Source organism: Microtus oregoni, unplaced genomic scaffold (assembly GCF_018167655.1).
Source record: "Microtus oregoni isolate MIOR12 unplaced genomic scaffold, Mior012 000012F_ref0000307, whole genome shotgun sequence".
Taxonomy (NCBI): domain Eukaryota; kingdom Metazoa; phylum Chordata; class Mammalia; order Rodentia; family Cricetidae; genus Microtus; species Microtus oregoni.
In genome coordinates this window covers 21,080,827-21,100,205 of record NW_024543071.1, presented here as the reverse complement: position 1 = coordinate 21,100,205, position 19,379 = coordinate 21,080,827, and the positions used below count along the sequence as shown (strand labels likewise).

The 19,379-nt window shown below is 36.9% G+C and overlaps 1 protein-coding gene across 2 annotated transcripts in view; it reads left to right on the top strand.

Annotated features, from left to right (window-relative positions):
• The window catches only part of LOC121453987 (cytochrome P450 2C26-like), a 31,028-nt gene extending 11,934 nt beyond the window's left edge, over positions 1-19,094 (top strand). For both annotated transcript variants that reach the window (XM_041661140.1, XM_041661139.1), the window contains exons 6-9: positions 7,211-7,352; positions 8,413-8,600; positions 12,616-12,757; positions 18,551-19,094. In XM_041661140.1, coding sequence (XP_041517074.1) covers positions 7,211-7,352; positions 8,413-8,600; positions 12,616-12,757; positions 18,551-18,732 — 654 coding nt within the window. In that variant the 3' untranslated portion in view covers positions 18,733-19,094. The remainder of the gene's footprint in view (positions 1-7,210; positions 7,353-8,412; positions 8,601-12,615; positions 12,758-18,550) is intronic.
• The last annotated feature ends 285 nt before the right edge of the window (positions 19,095-19,379 follow it).

Sequence of the window (19,379 nt, the reverse complement as noted above, 5' to 3'; positions counted from 1 at the left end):
CCCCCCACCCTTCTCGCCCTCCCACCACTCCTCTGCCCCTCCCTCTCCAGTCCAAAGAGCAGTCAGGGTTCCCTGCCCTGTGGAAAGTCTAAGGTCTGCCCCCCTCCGTCCATGTCTAGGAAGGTGAACATCCAAACTGGCTAGGCTCCCACAAAGCCAGCACATTAAGTAGGATCAAAACCCCGTGCCATTGTCCTTGGCTTCTCATCAGTCCTCATTGTTCGCCACATTCAGCGAGTCCGGTTTTATCCCATGCTTTTTCAGTGCCAGTCCAGCTGGCCTTGGTGAGCTCCCTATAGATCAGCCCCACTGTCTCAGTGGGTGGGTGCACCCCTCGCGGTCCTGACTTCTTTGCTTATCTTCTCCCTCCTTCTGCTCCTCATTGGGACCTTGGGAGCTCAGTCCAGTGCTCCAGTGTGGGTCTCTGTCTCTATCTCCATCCATGACCAGATGAAGGTTCTATGGTGATATGTAAGATATTCGTCAGTATTGCTATAGGATAGGATCATTTCAGGTTCCCTATCCTCAATGCCCAAGGGACTAACTGGGGACATCACCTTGGGCTCCTGGGAGCCACTCTAGGTTCAAGTCTCTTGCCAACCCTAAGGTGGCTCTCTGAACTAAGAAATGTGCTTCCGTGCTCCCCTATCCAACCTTCCTTTATCCCAATCCCAATGTTTCCCCAAGTTCCCCCCATACTTCCCTTTGCACTTTTCTCTCCCCATCTCCCCTTATCCCCATCCCACCCCGCCCCCAAGATCCCAATTTTCTCCCGGGCAATTTTGTCTACTTCCCGTAGCCAAGAGGATAACTATATGTTTTTCCTTGGGTACACCTTCTTATTTAGCTTCTTTAGGTTCACCAATTGTAGTCTCCGTGACCCTTATTAATGGCTAGAAACCAATTATGAGTGAGTACATCCCATGTTCATCTTTTTGGGTCTGGGATACCTCACTCAGGATACTGTTTTCTATTTCCATCCATTTGCATGCAAAATTCGAGAAGTCATTGTTTTTTTACCGCAGCGTAGTACTCTAATGTGTATATATTCCACACTTTCTTCATCCATTCTTCCATTGAAGGGCATCTAGGTTGTTTCCACTTTTTAGCTATTACAAATAATACTGCTATGAACATAGTTGAACAAATGCTTTTGTCATATGATAGGGCATCTCTTGGGTATATTCCCAGGAGTGGTATTGCTGGGTCCAGGGGTAGGTTGATCCCGAATTTCCTGAGAAACCGAAACACTGATTTCCACATTGGTTGCACAAGATTGCATTCCCACCACCAATGGATGAGGGTACCCCTTCCTCCACAGCCTCTCCAGAAAAGGCTATATTTGGTGTTTTTGACTTTAGCCATTCTGACAGGTGTAAGATGATATCTCAAAGTTGTTTTGATTTGCATTTCCCTGATTGCTAAGGAGGTTGAGCACGACCTTAAGTGTCTTTTGGCCATTTGAACTTCTTCTGTTGAGAATTCTCTGTTCAGTTCAGTGCCCCATTTTTTAATTGGGTTAATTAGCATTATAAAGTCTAGTTTCTTGAGTTCTCGATATATTTTGGAGATCAGACCTTTGTCTGTTGCAGGGTTGGTGAAGATCTTCTCCCAGTCAGTAGGTTGCATTTTGTCTTAGTGACAGTGTCCTTTGCTTTACAGAAGCTTCTCAGTTTTAGGAGGTCCCATTTATTCAATGTTGCCCTTAATGTCTGTAAGGCTGGGTTTCTTACCATTGCTCGAGTGCTCTCCTGATTTATCTTTATATATCTTCTTTAATTTATTATAGGCCTTAAAAGAGTTATCTAACTCCTCTACTACTTTTTGTTCTTTATTTTTAACTGATCTAAAGAATGCCAGTGTTATTTTTAGTATGTTATTTAAATATAATATAATTACACCACTTCTTCCTGCTCTTTCCTTCGACCAACACCTACCATGCACCAACCTTCCTTGATATTCAAGATCGAATGTTCTTTAATGATTGTGGCTACATGTGTAAGTGCATAAGGATAAGTATATAAATTCAACAGTGTGATCACATTTAATATTGAGCGTCTGTATATTTTAGGATTGACCACTTAACATTGGATAACCTTTTCTGGTGCTCATCTGTCTTTCTCCAAGGATTTTAATTGCAACTCATCATCTGGGCTTGTCGTCCCAAGTAATTCTTCTCACAACATCGTAATTCACTTGATGTTATAACTATTTAGGTTATATTCAACAGCCATATTTTAGAGAATTCATGAGTGTAGCTGCCCTGTCATATCTAGAAAAGTCATCCTGTAGCAAAGTTCCTTACCATCTGATTATTGCTATCATTCTCCCTCATATTCTAAGATATACCCTAAGTCTCAAGTGTAATGGGTTTATCATGAATGTTATAACTGGGGCTGAACATCCCATAGACAATTGTTTTCCACAAGCTAATAGGTAACAATGTCTCCTTCTGCTCCAAAAAAACATATCACACAGAAACTATATTAATTACAAAACTTTGGCCTATTATCTCCAGGTTTTTATTAACTGACTCTCACATCTTAAATTAACCCATTTCCATTAATCTGTGTATCACCACAAGGCTGTTGCCTACTGCTAAGTTTCTGGTCTCATTCTCCTTCAGCAACTACATGATCTCTCCCCTACTCTGACTATTCTCTCCATATATCTCTTCCATCCTGATTATATTCTGCCTTGCCACACGCCAAGGCAGCTTTATTCATTAACCAATAAAAGAAACGCATATACAGGAGGACATCCCACATCATCTCCCCTTTTCTGTCTAAATAAAAAGGAAAGTTTTAATTTTAACATGGTAAAAATAAAATGTACAAAACATTTATCAAGCAAGAATAATAGTTACAATATTTAGTTTTATATCTAGTTTATCCTTTATCATAACTAAGGAAAACTGTAACTGTAAATATCTTTCTTCAATTCTTAAAAGACTCCAGAATGATATAATTTTACCTAAGTAAGCAGGAAGTCATTGCAAGCAGCTTCCAAACTTCTAGAATTGACAGAGACATCATGCTGCCAGGACAATCACCCAGAGTTCTTCTCTAATGTTGAGGCATCCACCTTCAGCATATAGATCCATAGTATCCAGCAGACTTCTTCCATGAAGCATGAAATTTGAAAGACTACTTAGTCTATATTGGTACTTCGTCAGTCACTTTCTTTTGTGTCCATCAGGATGTCTGGCATTTTCTTTGGTGGAGCAGGAACACTGAAGTACTGTCTCATCTTCTTTAGCAAGATCGGCAATCAATTTTTTCTGGGTCCTGCATATACAGATCATATAGCTACCATCACAAAGTCCACCTAAGAGTGTTTCTTACCCAAAGTGCTAGCCTTGCCACACTGAAGGGGAAATTCCATAACGAGTTTCTTCAATTCCCATCAACCTCTTTAAATAGATTGTTGCTCCCCCAAGCTGACATATATCATTATCAAGAAAAGTTTAAGTTCTTCAAACATTTTAAATTCCATATTCTGTAGGTCTTTGAAGTGTTGAAGTTTATCTATCTAAATGAAATATATTTCTATATATCTAGAAAACTTAACTAATAAGACTGAAGTTTGATTATTGTAATCGACAATCTATTAACTTGTATTTTTTAATTATACAATGTATTTTCAAATTAGCTGTGCAAACTTATTATCTTAAACATGAACAGAAATACATGCACAAAGTGTAACAAAATCAACCTTAAATTGTGTCAATAGACTAATATCCATACCAAATGCAAAGTGTTCATCTTTAGATTATATTCCCCTTTAAATGAAAACAAATATTTATAATCAATCATTTGGGAAATTTGGGCATAGTTTTCTTCAAATTGCTTCCTTCTATTCATTGGGAAATGTATTTTTAGGGTTAACAGAGATATTTCAGGGAATCTTGTCCCATCAAAACCTATTAGCCTGAAAGGAATCCACAGGTTCTCATCTACTGTGAATACGAAAGCAGAAGCTCTTTCCAAAGCAACATAATCTTAGACTCAAATTTTCAATTCAAGAGACTTTATGTTGGTTTAATTTAGAAGCCCCCAGAATCAAATGTTTCTCTTCAGTCAAAAATGTCAAGGAAAACACAATAATGTACATCAATTAGATTCCCTGTGTATATTCCATTTTTATGTGGATTATTTTATCGTTTTTACACCTTTAATCTACAACTGTGATGTTGGGAGGTCATTTGTCAATCTTTTATTTCATTGGTTAATCAATAAAGAAAACTGTTTGGTCTGATAGGTCAGAAAATTAGGTAGGCACAGAACAGAATTCTGGGAAGAAGGGAAGTGAGCCAGATGCCATAGCTCTCCTCTCTGAGGCAGACAGGATGAAGATGGACATATGCTAGAATCTTCCTGGTAAGCTACCACCTCGTGGTTAGTCAAGATGTGAGAGTTAGCCAAGAAGAGGCTAGATATAATGGGCCAAGGAGTGTATAAAAGAATACAATTTGTGTGTTGTTATTTCGAGGCATAAGCTAGCCAGGCGGCTAGGAACCAGGTGGCGGAATGCAGCTCACTGTTCCTTCTACACAACTGTTTATACTCTTTTATATTACTTTTATTGTCTCTTTATAGAAGCTGTTTTATTTTTAAACTATTTCTTTTCATAACAATAATCTTTTTCTTCTTTCTCTCAAACCTATGTACATTTTTTAAACACACTCTGACCCGTTCAGCATTTTATTTCTATCTGTATCTTTCTTTACTATTTGTCTGTAATCATTTTCTGACCAGAATCACTTTTTTAAATGTTAAGCAGGCATGAATAGGACCAACTTCATGGCCCTGACTGTGTGCTCTGCCCAGTCCAACATGGTGGAATCATGTTCACAGGCTCTGTCAGCCATGCTTACTACCCCAGCTCTAGGGAAACAGTGGGTCTATGTTGCCATTAAGCAATTTGAAGCACTCTGCTTACAAACCCCACTTAAATGCTCCATAACAAAACCTTCCATCAAATATAGAGCTATTTGTGTGCTGCCAGCATGAAACAGGGTCTTGGCTCCTAAAAGGGCTCTGCAGTTTTTGCTGCTAATGCTTTGTCAGGAAGCCTTCTATTAAAAGAGCCTAGCCATGTCTCTGCACACCACCAGCAAGCAGAAAAAAATCTAAAAAAAAAATGTGGCTACCAAGAAGCTGTGCTTGATTCCTGTTTTGGTAGTTCTAGAGGCCCTATTTTCTTTAAGTTTTTTTAGGACTTATGTGGATCCGTGCCCCAGAGAGTGGGTGCCATTTTGTAAACAAGGACTATATATTTGTTTCCTGGCAGCACACACCCTAATAATCACACTGAAGCTGTATTAATTATAACAGAGTTTGATCTATTAACTCAGATTTCTTTTATTTTTCAGTTTTTTCAATACCTGGTTTCTCTGTAGTTTTTGGAGCCTGTCCTGGAACTCACTCTTGTACACGAGGCTGACCTCAATCTCACAGAGATCTGCCTGCTTCTGCCTTCTCTATGCTGAGATTAAAGGCATGTGCCACTGCCCAGCTAGCTCAAGATTCTTATTAACTAACTTTTACATCTTAAATTAATCCATATATACTAATCTGTGTATCACCATGAGGCTATGACCTACCTGTAAGGTTTTGGCTTCCTATCCTTCAGCAGCTACATGGTTTCTCCATGACTCTGCCTTCTCTCTCTCTCCCTCCCCGCCCGTCCTTCAACCCTCGCTATAATCTGCCCTGCCATAGGCCAAGGCCACTTTATTAATTCCCCAATTATAAAACTAACACATATACAGAAGTATATCCCACACCACTACTATGTGGGTATTAGGATAAATATTTTTAACACAGTTAAGAAATTTACTGGTTTGTCAAATTGCATTCAGGGTACTATTTTCTTAGAACTATTTCCTCACTAGAGCAAGAAACTAAGGTTCTACTAGCATGCATGTGTTCCCTTTGTTGAACAATCCTTACACTCAACAAGTGGTACTTATAAACAAAATATGAGCCAAAATTGCACCACTGTATATCCAAATGCATTTAAGCATATATAAATGTAATTGTTAGTTTTTAAGTATATTTCTTTAGAGTTAATTAAAGTTAATTTGGACATAAGCAATGCCAATTTATGGTTAGAAAATCACATGAAGATGTATTACAAAAGGAAATAGATGAGTTTCTTGGGAAGTTGCAGTGAAGGGAATGTAAATTATTTTAATAGTATTAGCTATACAATATTAATACACTAGAGGCCTTCTTGTAGTCATGAAAATGTTATCAATTTGATAATTATAAAATAATGATGATTCATCTCTAAACTTGCCTCAGCATCTCAAGATGTAACATTGTTGACAATCCTGTAGCACAGCATCTTTACAGCTTAGTCAAATCAATATTCAGCCTTTTGATTTATTCCTTGCAGGCCATGACTGGGTCATGTTCTAGCTTCATGACTTAGTATCTCATTTGTATCTCATTCACCATTGCTTAATTCATAGATCATGTTGCTATTTTACTCCTTAATGGAATGGAGCTAAGTCATCTTGACCGGGAACCTAATCTTGCTAGCTGTGCTTCATCTATTTAAACACTTTGAACTCAGTAATGAATGTACAGCTATACTTAGTCCATAAAAACTTTGAGAATATTTTAAGTATCTTGAAAGAGCTTTGGAAAGGTAGCATTGTTTCCCCAATTCTCCTATTTATTCTAATTCAAATTATGTTTTCTTATTTAAGGGGAAAATGAGTTATGAGTGCCTTAAATCAAATGTCTACTGAACTCAGGTAGAAAGAGACTTATAACCTTCATGTTGTTGTCATACAGTAGACATGAAGCATTAGAGTCAAGTACCTGCCAATGTTCTTACCATCTTTAATATACAGGGTTTCCTCTTACAAATGAGTCTTCTTATGTCCATATAAATTTCTCCACAGTCTTAACAGTTCAACATTGTACACACACACACACACACACACACACACACACACACACACACACAGGTATGTAATCTTAGAAGTGCAATTTTGACCAACAGGAAATATAAGTATGAATAATGAAGTTTAGATATCTATACCACAGTCTCTGAAATGCCATTTATTTCAGCCACTGCTGTACCTTCTAGATTCTGTGATATCAACAATCTAGAATTGTACAATATTGTATATTCAATTGTAGCCTAGCTGTGGCAGGGGAGAATTTGTTAGTTGACAATATCAAATCATTCTTAGGAGAATCGCAATCAACAATCGATATATACACCTGAAAACCTGACAGCCACGTTGATTGATCTGTATCTTGGTGGAACAGATTCTTTAAAGACAACAATGAGATTTGCTCTTTTGCTCCTGCTGAAGTACCCACATGTCACAGGTGAGATTGTACGTGGTAAATCAAAGCATTCTGGAAGATGCTGGCAAGATGCTGCCAGTACCCTGTGTGGTGTTATTCAAAAATCTCAATATTTAACTTGCAGTTCCACTGGCTGCAAAGGGGAGCACAACTGAGAAAAATGAAGAAACCACAGCTGAAGAAATGTCCATCAAAAATTGTCCTTTATTTGTGCTTCCTGGCAGGCAGTCTGTTCTAGGCTCCTAAAGCATATATGGAACTGTGGCTGAATATTGACTTCACCAATTTCAGGCTTTTAGAAAAGATGAATTCTTGGAATTACTTTCTTTATTCTCATAAATTTAGTTATGTGGTAAAGAAAAAAGACATCACCTCACATAAGTTAATAAGTAATCTTAGTGTTTTATGCATTTTTCCTGTGAAAATTTACATTCTGTGAAGAAATCAAGACTGTTTGGACATTTAGAAGTATATTTTCAATGATGTTGAAATTAAATCAGTATTTGAAAGTTTTACCAGAGTCTATAAAGGTTCTGCTGAACAATAATCTTTTCAAACATAACAAAAGTTTTCTTGTCTGGTGGAGCAGCCAACAGCTTTAATATATTGTAAATGACAAAAGGGAAAAGTACAAACTAGAGTGAAAAGACATGAAGTAATCAAAATAAGTATCAAAAATGAAACCTAACTCTAATATTTGATATAGGCAATGATATTTATGTATCTGCAATTCTTTCCACAATGAGTGTCTATATTACTGAGTATGATAATCTAAGATCTATTATCGAGAAACGAAAGGATGCATGTGTACATGTGTACTGACATGTGTGTGATATGTGTTTGTATTAATAGATATGCAATTATAACTAGAATGTGTGTTTAATTGACATTTTCTTTTTCCATACCAATAACTCAATATAAAAACAGTTGTTGTTAAAATACAAATATATTTCCAAGTAGTGTTTGGTGTTAAACCCGCCCACTGATGATTAATAAGGTAACTGGAGTAAAACTGTACGGAGACCCACACACACCCTGTTACTTTTCTCCTATTTCAACATTTGTCATTGCTCCTAACCAGCTAAAGTCCAGGAAGAGATTGACCGTGTGATTGGCAGACAACGCAGCCCCTGCTTGCAGGACAGGAAGCAAATGCCCTACACAGACGCCATGATTCATGAGGTTCAGAGACTCCTTGATATCGCCCCCAACAACCTACCCCATGAAGTGACCTGTGATGTTAAATTCAGGAACTACCTCATCCCCAAGGTAAGTTTATTTCTTCTGTACTGCACTTCTGTGCTAGTGATGCTCCCAGGTCACAGTGTGGTTCCGGTCCTCTGAGTCACACTGTTTTTTTGGGTTCCTTATGCTGCTTCATAACCAGGAAGGCAGTCCTACAGCAGGCAGGGACACCGTAGTGATAATTCTACTTTGCTCAACCTTCTATATTTTGCTTGGATGAAGATTGGGGTTATATATTTCCACATGATTTTCCAATTTTCATTCAAATTCATTCAAGAAAATTTTGTGATTTTTATCATAGAGAAAAAAATTAATAAAAACTTTGAGGAGGTTATATCCTGCATTATTCAAGCAATAGAAAAAAATTATACTTTTAGCTGTGCTTTTTTTCTGCAAAATGATTTGGTTTCACTGATGTAGTTTGAAAATATTTTCTTTGAGTTTCAATGAATAATGAATATTCTTGTAATTGTATTTTTAAATAAAGTTGTAAAAATTGATTTAATCCCTATATTGATCTTACTTCACTCAAACTCATATATTTTACTAGTTGAACAAATGCGTTATCTTAAAATGTATGTAGAATGTACATTATACTTAATTTTTCCACGTAATATTTTATGTATACTTTTATTTTTAATCTTTTTTTCTATACTATTGCTTATGTTATTATTGAACTAATTGATGAATTATAGATAGCATGAAATAAAACTGGGTTTTAATTTCTATCCTCACTAAAATAGAATGTTTTAAAATTTTTATCAGTACACAAAGAATGTGTGAGCAATTACAGACTAGAAGGGAGTTGGGAAACTCAAAATGTAAATTATGCTTTCAATTCATGATTCATTTAGAGCACAGATGGAGTTGACACAAATATGTGATGAAGTTGAGTGAGTGAATAGGGAACACGCATTTCATTTCTGATCAATGTAACTGCAATATCCACCTGTCAAACCAATGTCTTTGGATAATTTGGGATTTATTTATATCTGATTAAGTTGTGGCAAAAGAATCTTCCTGAGATATGAATTGTGGTTTTTAGTACTGAAGTCTAGCATAATATAACAACACTTAATTTATGACTCTACATATAACTAAATAATAGTAAATAGACTAAAATAATGGGACAGAAATGACTTATTACTAAAACAAGTGGATCAAATACTTCAATATAAAACCAGACTCACTAAACATGATACGAGCGGAAATACATATTAGCGTTGACTATACTCGCACAAGAGACTATTTTCTTTCTTTTTTTTTTTTTTTTTTTTTTTTTGGTTTTTCGAGACAGGGTTTCTCTGTGGTTTTGGAGCCTGTCCTGGAACTAGCTCTTGTAGACCAGGCTGGTCTCGAACTCACAGAGATCCACCTGCCTCTGCCTCCCAAGTGCTGGGATTAAAGGCGTGCGCCACCACCGCCCGGCAAGAGACTATTTTCTATACAGGAACTTATATCCCAGTCACTAAGATTAACAATTAATAAATGGGACCTCATGAAACAGAAAAGCTTCTGTAAGGCAAAGGACACCCTCAATAGGAGAAAACAGAAGCTTACAGAATTGTAAGAAGTTTCCACTTATTTCACATCTAACAGCCAAAATCTAAGATATATAAAGAATTCAAAGAGCTATAAATGAGAAATAAAAAACTCTACTTAAATATAGGATATATATATATATATATATATATATAGAGAGAGAGAGAGAGAGAGAGAGAGAGAGAGAGAGAGCCTCAATAGAGGAATCATAAGTCACTGAGCAAACCTTAAATTTTCAAGATCCTTGGCCATCAGGGAAATGTAAACCAAAAGTATTTTGAGATTTCATCTTATACCTGTTAGAATCAATAGCACAAGTAACAACACATGTTGACAAGAATGTGTAGCAATCTGGATGCTCCTACATTGCTAGTGGGAGTACAAACTTTTAAATACACTACAAAAATTAATATGCATGTTGCTGTGAATATTATTAATCTGTCTACCTCAAGAACCAAATTTTCCACTTGATGGGCAAACACTGAAAAAGATGATCCATCCTACCAAAACCACACTTGCACAACTATGTTCATAGCAGTTTTGCTTATAAGATCCATGAACAAGAAAAACTATAGATTGCCCCTAATTTAAGACCCCATAGAAAAATTGTGGTCTATTTACTAGCAGAATATTATCAGTTGCTATAAATATTATATCATGAAACTTGCAGGCAAATGGATGCAACTAGAAAAAAATCATCAAAGTAAAGTAACCCAGGCTCAGAAAAAACTAACATGGTATTTGCTCACTTATAAGTTGATAGTAGCTATTAGTTAATGGATAACTGTTAATCCACAGACCCAGAGAGGCAAAATAACAAGGAGGGCTCAAGGCGAATTACACGGATGAACCTGGAAAGAAAAGTAGAATAGATTTGGTGGGTTCTGAAGGCTATTGGGAATGGGAAAGGGGGGGATCATGTTTGTTGGGTGATGGAAGAAGAGTTCATGGGACAAAATAACTAAAATTTAGTGGCATTTGGGGATAATGGTGGAAACCTTGTTCAGGGGAAATCCCTGGAATCTGTAAGTGTCTTTTTAGGACTCCTAGTAATAGGGGCTAAGGAGCCTAAACCATCCATCTTCTACTAGCAGGCAAAGCTTCCAGTGAGGGACTGGAATACAAATCAGCCACAAAAACCTTAGCCAACAATTTGTCCTGCCTACAAGATGTTATGGGGTAATGGTAGCTCTGAACTTGTGGGAGTGGCCAACCAATGAATTGTCTAATTGAGGCCCATGCCAGGAAAGGAGACCCAAGTCAAACGCACCTGGACGGAAGCACAGTAAACAATTAAACCACCCAGAGACCTAGGGTAGAGTGAAAAAGACCTGGCATAAAACAAAAATGAAAAATAATAGATGTTCTTTGAAGATAATCTGCTATATAGATCAGTGGTCGTCAGAGAGACTTCCGCTGGCAGTTAATGTGAACAGATGCAGACCGACAGTGAAACCTTAGGCAGAGTTTTGGTTCTTGTGGAAGAGGAGGAAGGATGGTAGGAGTCTGAGGAGTCATGGATGCCAGGAGAACACAGCACACAGAATTAGCTCAGGAGGGCTACAGGTGCTCACAGAGACTGAAGCAGCCATCATGGAGCCTGTATGGATCTGCATGCACTATGTCCTCTGAAAGTAGCTTTGGTTGTTTATCTTGGGTTTCTAGTGAAACTCCAAACACTGGCGGTGCAGGTATCTTCGGCACTTTTTCTTGTTCTTCTACCCTTTTCCTCCTATTATGTTTTATCTTCCTGCCTTGATATGGATATTTTTGCATAGCTCTATTGGATATTGTTAACTTTTGCTAAAATGACATTTCTGTGAGGACTGCCTTTTCTGAAGGGGAACAGAGTGGCAGTGGTTCTGAACGAGAGGGTTAATTATGGGAATAGGGGGATTGGAAGGAGATGAGGATACAGAATATGAAAGAAGGATGAATAAAAAAAATTACATTGCTTCCTTTCATGTTCCATTAGTTCTGGTCCCTCATAAACAGCATCCCTCCTGCTTGTATATGTGTGTTTATATACATAGATAGTATATGTGAGAAGCGGCTGTTCCATCGTTGACCTATAGGAATGCATCTATATCTGAATTCTATCCATGAGAGTAACCAATTGGTGTCTGTGTGTCTAGACTTTGTTTGTGTCCCATCATGAATGAGTTCCTATACTATTTACATACAGTCCAGCTCTCCACTTGATATCATGACCAATGCGACTTATATAAACCAACTGATAAACTAGAGCAGCAGGTGTTGAAACACCCATGTCCAAGTGTGCAGGAATAGGGAACAGACTCAAAGTATTAGTACCAAAACCTAAGTTCTGACTTCAAATTCAGTTGAGGCACATTAGCCATAGCACTGTGGCTTCTCTCAGACTCCTCCCTGTTCCCTGCATGTTCTGTCTGTTGAGATGCCCCTGATCTTCTTTGTACCTACTGTATGGAGACATGATATCTTTGTAACTTGGTGGCTTTGTGTGAATTGTTTGCAGGGAACGACCATTATAACATCACTATCATCAGTTTTGCATGACAGCAACGAATTCCCCAATCCAGAGACGTTTGATCCTGGTCATTTTCTGGATGCAAAAGGAAACTTTAAGAAAAGTGACTACTTTATGCCTTTCTCAGCAGGTAATATAACCTCATTTTCATGACTTTGGTGAAAAGAGGAACTGTGGGAAATTTTACAGTGACACCTAAGGGACTCATAAAATTGTATTTGCATGATTAGTACCTATGCATTGTCCTTGACACCTCTTCCCTGCTAGGATCAAATTTGGAGGTTACACTTACACACTTCAATAAAGTAAAGAATGCTAGTAGTTATACAATTTGCAGTCTTTCTTTATGTGTACATGTCATTTATACAAAAGACAATCATCATAGAGAATAAATGTAACCTAGCCTTTGAACAATCACCATTAAATAAAGACTGCCATAATGTTACTTTTTTGTTGTTTCACAGTTCTCCAGGATCAGCTATGTAGAAACACATTAAAAAAAAAACTACAGAAAAGCTCTGATAGGATGAAGCCCACTCAGGAAAACAGATGAAAAAGAGGTTGATGTGCTTGGACTTGTGTTTAGAGAGAATCACCCATCCCTGACAAAGACAGTTGCTAGGGAGAAATAGGCACAATTTTCTCTCTAATACTTCAAATATAAAACACAAATATGAATCAACATTGTAATTTATGACTTTCTATCTGACAAAAAGGACATAAATGAAAGACAAAAATTATTATCATTTTACAATCTCATTTATTGTTTGAGTTTTATATATTTACACAAAGACTTCTCTTCAAAACCACACCTATATTTCAACCCAGTCAACAAATGCCTTTAATTCTCACCCTCCACTATTCTCTCTTACAAGTTCGTACACATTCCTTTGTTAGTATACAACTAGTATACAGCACTTTTATGCCTCTTCCAGTTTCCACCCCTTATCTTTTTCTTTATTTTATTAGGTTTAAAAAAATAAAAGATACCAATCCAATTTCCACTCTCTCCCCCTCTGCCCATTCCCCCACAAACCCTCTCACCAATCCCACAACCAATCCTCAGAAAGGACAAGGCACATTGCCTTGTGGAAGGTCCAAGGCCCTCCTTACTATTTTTAGCCTGAGCAAGGTATACATCCAATTAGAATAGGATCCCAAAAAGCCAATACATGCAGTAGGGATAAATCCTGGTGCCACTGCCAGTTGCCCCTTAGTCTCTCCCAGCAATGAAACACACTCTTAAAGCACTGAGTGCACTATGTCCTGCTAGTATGCTTAAGTTTAGTGACATGATCTGAAGAATGAATAACCTATAATTGGCAAAATTCATGATTGAAAACTGGATCTACTCTGAGTAGCCTCTAGCTGCCTGTATTGCTTCATTAGAGAGGAGACTTTTTGAGCATATTCCCAGTCCTGGCTGGGATTTTGACTAATGTTAACCATTATTGCAAAGATAATAAAGGGCTGGGTAAATGAATCAACAATTAAGAGAATTTGCTTCCTTTGCCATAAACCTGAATCAATTGCCCAGCGCTAATCCTGGGAAGCTCAGAACCACCTGTATTCCTTGCTCCAGGAGACCTGGAGCCATCCTCTGAACTTCCTTAACAAGTAACTTTGACATATTCATTCACGTACATATTCAAACATTTATTTTTTTAAAAGACAATAGAGAATTTCATTACACACACACACACACACATATATATATACAATCCTAGGTCTAGGTGTAAGTAAGTTCCAGGTTCCCATGAGGTCATGGAATCCTTGTAGTTGTGGCAGGAGACTCTTTGGAAGCTTTTGGTCTCTGCTACTGCACCAAGTAGGGTGCTGGACCCATATATTGCATCTTCACACCTACAGTATGTATTCTGATATATAACTTGACATGGATGTTCCTTCATGAATCGCGTGATTTTTACAATAAACTCGTAACATGATCCCTTCAACCTCTTTCTTTTTGTGCCAATATCAGGCTGATTTTTATTGCAATAGCTCTGGAGTATAATTTGAAATCAGAGATAGTGATACCTGTAGTCATTCTTTTAGCATTCAAGACACTTTAAGTTATCCTGGGTCTTTTGTGTTTCTATGTAAAGCTGAAAATTCTCCTCTCAGTTTTCATAAACCCTTGTGTTGGAATTTTTATGGAAATGGGATTGAATTTGTAGATTGATTTGATGTGGTGCTCAATTTCACTATATTAATCCTGCTTATTCATGAGCACAAGAGAACTTTCCATCTTCTGATATCTTTGTTTCTTCAATGTCTTGAAGTTTTTATCTTACAAATATTTCACTTATTTGGTTAGAAATACTCAAAAATATGTTTGTTTGTTTGCTTGATTGTTGGTTTGTTGGTTGGTTTACTTAGGTTTTTTTTTATTTTTGTTGTTCTTGTCCTCATTGTTTTAGAATATTGCGAAAAACATTTTTTCTTTAATTTCCTTCTAAATACAATTCTCAACTGTACATAGAAAACCTGCTAATTTTACTGTGTTAAATTTGTATACGGTCACGTTGATGAAAAAGCATTTCAGCTGTCGATGGTCCTGGTGTATATTTTAGCAATTTATAGCTATAATCATAACATCTACAAGTAAGGGATATTTTTAATTGTTCCTTTCCTATTTGCCTACCCTGATTTCTTTCAGGTGTCTTATAACTTTAACTAATACTTCAGATATTATATTCAAATATATGGAGAAAGTGGACATTCCTATCGTGTGCCTGATTTTAATAGAAATGCTTTAAGATTTTCTGTTTAGGTTGACTTTGTCTATGGGCTAATACTAAGTCACTCTTATAATGTTGACCTCAGTTCCTAATCCCTAGTCTATTTCTGGACATTTCAGAGGAAGGAATGTGCTGTTTGGGAAAAACCCTTTACTAATGAAAAGACAATTGTCTTATTATCTTTTACTTTCCTTATATGGTGAATCAAATTATTTGTGTATGTATATTGAACCATTCCTTCATCTCTGAAGCGAAGCCTATTTTAATATTGTACTTAATCTTTTGAAAGTGGTCCTGTATTTGGTTTGGAAGTATTTTATTGAGATTTTTTACATGATTGGTCATGAGGCAAATTTATAAATAATTCTGCAATGCTTTCTCTCTTTCCTTCTCCCTCCTTGTTTTGTTTTGTCTGTTTTTGAGACAGGGTTTCTTTGTATAAAAGCACTGGTTTTCCTGGAACTTGCTTTGAAGACCAGGCTGGCCGTGAATGTATAGAAATACTGCTGCCTCTGACTACCCAATGCTGAGAAAAAGCCTTCACCACCCCTATCTGCCTGGAATTCCCTTTTTCAGTTAGGTCTTCATGTGGTTTCCATATCAGAGTAATTGTAACCTCATAAAATAATTAGGCAATGTTCCTTTTGTTTCTATTTTGCAGAGTAGTTGGGAGTCAATTTTATTTACTGTTCTTTGAAATTGATAAATTGGTTCACAGAGTACCTCTGACCCTGGGCTTATTTTGGTTGAAAACTTTTAATTACTTTTTCAATTCCACTGTGAGTCATAAGTTTATTTGAATCTCTTATCTTAAACCAGATTTACCTCTTGTAATTTGTATATATCAAAAATTTGTATCTGTCTTTTAGGTTTTACAATGTAGTTAGATACATATTCTTCCACTGTGCCCTTATTGTCATCTGACTTTAGTTAGTGGTTTTTTTCGTATGCCATTTTCAAATCTACTTTTATTAAATTATATTTTTTATCTTCACCTTTTAGTATATTTAGTATATTTGTTAAAGGTTTATCAAGTGTATTGTTTTTCCCAACGAGTCAACTCTAACTTTCACTAATTCTTTGCATTGTCTTGTTGTTTTGTTTCTATTTACTCATTTCAGCCTTCAGTTTGATTATTCTTTCCATCTTTACCTCCTGGATATTATTTTTTTCATTTTCTTTTAGAGCATTCAGGTGTGCAGTTAATGCGAGTTCTCTCTGTATCTCTTTCTCTTTACAACCCTTTCTTTTTCTCACTTGCTTTTGTTTTGTTGGACAATGAGGTCTATGACTTAACCTTTTAGGAGGGACTTCATTGTGGGTCTTCGTTTTCAGTGTTCAGTTTTATTCAACTTTAAAAGTGTTTAATTTCTCCTTTGACCCATTTTTCATTCAGCAGAGCTTTGTTCAGTTTCCATGAGTTTTTAAACATTCAAGAGTTTCTTTAGGTGGTGGTATTTGTCTTTCGTCAATGGCAATCAGATGGTTTGCAAGGTCTTCTTTTAACTTTCTTGCGTCTGTTGAAAATGCTTTGTGTTCATGTATGTATTCAGTTTTAGAGAAAGGTTTATGAACTGCTCAGAATAAGGTAGATCATCAATGATTATGTGAAATGATCAGAAAAAATCTGCTACACTAATTTGATTTATGTTGCTATATAATTATATGGCTCATTCATTCCTCTGGTTTGTTTGTCTTTCTGAATAACCTGTCTTCAACAATATACTTCTTAAGATCGTATGCTATTTGGAAAAACATGTACTCAGTGCCAGCATCCTGCCTCAAAGTAAGGGCCACTTAATGACTAGATAATGAATGCACACAATTAGCACCAAATAACATGAGCCATCTTTATTTATGCATTATCAGAGCTTGTTCTACCAGGATTCCATGAATAGTTTTATTATTGGTTTCTATTATTGACTTCTAAGAATTACATCATACCCATCATAAAAACTCTTTTTCCCCTCATCTACTACCCAAACACATATTTTCATCCTTTATACAACCTCAGTCTAGGTATAGAGTCTGACATTTTTGCAAGTTTAATTAACTATCTAGCCAAGCACATTCTGTTCTTACAGCACATATGTAAGCGGGCAGGTAGTTACAGTTTAAAAGTTAAAGGTTATAGACATGGGTACACTGCTCTAAGGACAACAATATTTAAACCTCAACAATTCTTTTGTATCTCTAGGAAATACTTTTATATCTTTTTCTGGCCTTCAAGAAGGTGCTATTGCTCTCATTCTCTTTATAAAAGACAAAGTTTGTCAACATACTCTTCTCCCATTTTCACTGTACCTTTCTACTTCCACCAACAAATTGCTCCTGTGTGTGGTTAAAATGATTTATCCACCCCAGACTTTACATTATATTTTGTCCTCTTGTAGTATACCATATCCTACTCGGTATCCAGGGACCTTATTCTCAACGGTTGGTACTGTGTAATTCCCTTTCTTGTGTATTGATTTCCTCAATCTCCTCAGAACTGTGAGGTATGGTTAATGTTCCAGGTATTGTTTCCTCATGTGAACCAATTATTCTTGCCATTACCGTTCTGAGTTCCTTTCTTCACGGTGTATTGCTATCTACCTTTCCCTGAAAACAATTATAAGGCATATCCAGTTAATTTTTACTGCCTCTACTGATCAGAAAAGTTTCCACAATAAGGCATAGCAAATATTTCCAAATAAGAAAATTGGGAAGGATTAACCCCTGAGGAATCTTAGGGAAAGCATTTGAGGAAGAATGGAGTTTGCAGGGAAAATTAGAGCTGTTGCATGTGTGACAGCCAAAGTAAAAGTAAAAATCACCAAAAGATTCATCAATATAATGAGAGAGACGAGTGCACACCAGCCTAGCACATCTGTCACTGTCCTTCTATGTGCCCAGATCCACTCTTTCCTGACAAGTGACATACCGTCTCCACTGGAATTCCTTTGCAGAGACCCATAGGACTTGCTTATATATGCTGATCTGAGATTGGATTACACAGCTCCTGACACGCCATCTTTTTTTATTTGCTTAAACAATTGTCCTCTAACCCACCCCTACAACTAACCAACCGTCCAATAACTCAGCACTTACATTAGTCTCTAATGCTAGTTCCAAACATACTGCATCCCACACTCACTCACATACAAGGCATAGTTACCTTTTTTGACTTTTTTCCCCTACAGGAAAACGAGTGTGTTTAGGAGAAGGTCTGGCCCGCATGGAGCTGTTTCTGTTCCTGACCACCATTTTACAGAACTTCAAGCTGAAATCTCTGGTTCCCCCAAATGAAATCAATGTTACCCCACAGGTCAATGGATTTGCTGTATTACCTCCCCCTTTCCAGCTCTGCTTCATTCCTGTCTAATGAAGATCAGATGCCTGGTTCCTGCTGTGTTCTTCTCTGAAATCACCCTCAAACCTTGTATTTAACACTTTCCTGGAAGGCATACAGCGTCCTTCCACATTCTCACAGCTTCTGCTCTCTAATTTCCCATGGAAATCATCAGGTCTCCATTTTATAGTCTCTGAAGTAATCATCAAATATTTGCCATTTCGTATTCTCTGTAGCACTGTGACCATCTCTTATACTCTCATTTAGCTAAACCTGTAATTAACATGGCTTCCACATAAAATGTATAGTGTCCAACTATATAATAATTCACAATTATGTTTCTGTCTCTTGTATATCCTTGACAACACATATTAAATTTGTACTTCTGATTTCAACAGACATTTCATCAGTTTTAAAAAGAGGTGAAAGAAAAAGGAGTTCCCAAAGTTCCTGCTGGACTATATAACAAGAAATTTTCAGAATGTAAAGTGGGAATACTGTTGAGATGGCTCAGACAGCAATGTTCTTGTCATACACAGTTCAAGTACATACTTTTATATTGAAAACAAAACTTAAAGGTCATACCGCATGGTGATTACTATTTATACTACAGTGGGAGACTTAGTCAAACGCATCGCTGGATAGAGCCAACTCATCTAGTACGATTGCCCAGCTCTGAG